Source organism: Aethalodelphis obliquidens, unplaced genomic scaffold (genome assembly GCF_003676395.1).
Source record: "Aethalodelphis obliquidens isolate GAN/ISIS:26980383/991018 unplaced genomic scaffold, ASM367639v1 scaffold3025, whole genome shotgun sequence".
Taxonomy (NCBI): domain Eukaryota; kingdom Metazoa; phylum Chordata; class Mammalia; order Artiodactyla; family Delphinidae; genus Aethalodelphis; species Aethalodelphis obliquidens.
In genome coordinates this window covers 1-2,394 of record NW_020840928.1, presented here as the reverse complement: position 1 = coordinate 2,394, position 2,394 = coordinate 1, and the positions used below count along the sequence as shown (strand labels likewise).

The following is a 2,394-nucleotide window of genomic DNA, read 5'->3' as shown; positions in this document are numbered from 1 at the left end:
AAAAAAACCCAGCGGAGTGTCATAGAACCAAACAAATTAAACAATACGAGTTTTGCTATACGTATCTTCCTGTTCCTCACTCTGCTCTGTGATGTTCTGATCTCTCCAGGGTCTAGAATGGAGACTCTGCTTTCCCTCTACCATGCTCTTCCCTCCTGTTCTCCTAAGATCTATCAAGTTCGTGACCCTGAGCTGTAGTTGCACTTGGTCCCTGTAGCCAGGCATAAAATTAATTGAAGCAATGGTTTCTTAACTTATGTTCCCAATTCTCTGTCAAAGAGGTCTCCAGACGTATCCACAGCTATTCTATCCCCCCGCTTTTTTCAGCACTCTAGTCCTTTTAAGGTCTCACCTGCTGAGATTCTTGTGTACTATAAAGAGAAACACAGTCCATTACACCTATGCTTGGGTTCAACTTTTATAACCTCTGGTAGCGTTTAGCTTTAAAGGCCAAACAAGGAACAATGAAACGATTCAAATTGCAGGCAGAGAAGGCTTTTCTGATTACTGCTTTAAACCTCATACGCACTATGCCCACCAATATAAAAAATGTCCTCCGCTCAATTTTTGTCTTTGTAGGGGGCATGGAGTGGGTCCTGTGAGATGTTTGTGTTTGTGACCACCAGGTGGCAGTGGTTCCATTCCTCTCATTCCTCCAGTGCGTTAACGGTCAAAAGCATGACAGCTACTAGAGGATTTGCGCTTGATTGGCTGAGCCACCAACAGAAAAGCTATCTCGTGCATTAGAGAAGGAGAACTAAGACAGAGGAGCAGCTCCTCAGGGGAGAAGATTTGGAATCATTAAAATTGTATCAAGAGTGTGATATCAGGATGGAGAACATGCTGGAATGTGCATTCATAGTCTTGTGGCTTCAGCTTGGCTGTAAGTTGGAGGTTAAGAGATGAGAACCATAAGGGCACATTTATCCAAAGCTGGAGAGAAGAGAGAGAGGGGTTTAGGCTCAGCTCATCCCAGGCTTTTTGTTGGAATTTTTCAAAACTGCTGAACTGAAAGCTTTGTTTCATTTCTGATTTTGTTTTCCTGAACAGGGTTGAGGGGAGAAGACAAGGTGGAGCAGAGTCCTCAGACCCTGAAAATCCAGGAGGGAGACAGTCTCATCCTCAACTGCAGCTACACGGTCAGCAGATTTAACGGGCTACTGTGGTATAGACAGGATCCTGGGAAGGGACCCGAACTTCTCTTCGCTCTTTACTCAGTTGGGGATGAAAAGCAGAACGAAAGACTAAAAGCCACCTTGTTAAAGAAGGGAAGCTCTCTGCACATCGCAGCCCCTAAACCTGAAGACTCAGCCACTTACCTCTGTGCTGTGAAGACACAGTGCTCCCCGGGCACCTGCAGCCTGTACACAAACCCTGCAGCTGGGGCTCTGGAATCAGGGCATCTTTGGTGTTTTCCCCTCCTCGACGAAGTAGTTACTTAGCACCCAGAACCTCTTTCCAAGTAGTCCTATGGAGAATGAAATCTTGTGACATAGCCAGACAGCAGAGATTACTGTTCATTCTGTCCAGGATCCTGAGTGATACTGGTATTCAACCTTTTCTTTCATTAAAATGTTTAGGTCAGATTTTGTTATCAAGATGATAACAGTTCATTAGATAAGTTGCAATTTATGGCTCCTTTTCTATCTATAGAAGGATTTGTGCAAGGTTTTTAATAATTTTTTTTTAATTTTCAGAAAGTTCAAGGTGAGCCATCTAAGCATAGTTTCACTTATGGGAGAAACCTTAAAATCCTTCAATTATGGATTCAGTTACTTTAACGGGTAAGGGGTTCTTTATATATTTGTTTTTTTTTTCTTGTGAAAGTTGGTCAATTTTGTTATTTCCGCACATAGTTTATTATTTGCTACCTTTACTTTCTTTTATTTATCTTGCTACTTTTTCTAGTTCTTTGAGTTGCAAGTTTGACTATTGATTCTCAACATTTCTTCCTTCCTAACAAATAGAATTTAAATCCATAAATTTGCCTCTAATTACAAATATTCCTTGACTTCCAGTGGGGTTACGTCCCAATAAACCCATCATAAGTTGAAAATATCTTAAGTCAAAAGTGCATTTAATACACCTAAACTCCGGACATCATAGCTTAGCCTAGCTTACCTTGAACGTGCTCAGAACACTTATATTAGCCCACAGTTGGGCAAGATTATCTAACACAAAGCCTATTTTATAATATGGTGCTGACTCTCTCATGTAATTTATTGAATACTGTACTGAAAACAAAAAGCAGAGTGGTTGTCTGCGTTCAGACCGGTTTTGTTTCGTTTTTTTTAACATCTTTATTGGAGTATAATTGCTTTACAATGGCGTGTTAGGTTCTGCTTTATAACAAAGTGAATCAGCTATACATATACATATATCCCCATATCTCCT

General features: G+C 40.9%; 1 gene segment (V, D, J or C); it reads left to right on the top strand.

Annotated features, from left to right (window-relative positions):
• Positions 1-730: 730 nt before the first annotated feature.
• LOC113617218 (T cell receptor alpha variable 20-like) lies at positions 731-1,468 on the top strand. The segment is given in 2 exon segments: positions 731-883; positions 1,051-1,468. Coding segments are annotated over 2 exon segments (444 nt in total).
• Positions 1,469-2,394: the final 926 nt, after the last annotated feature.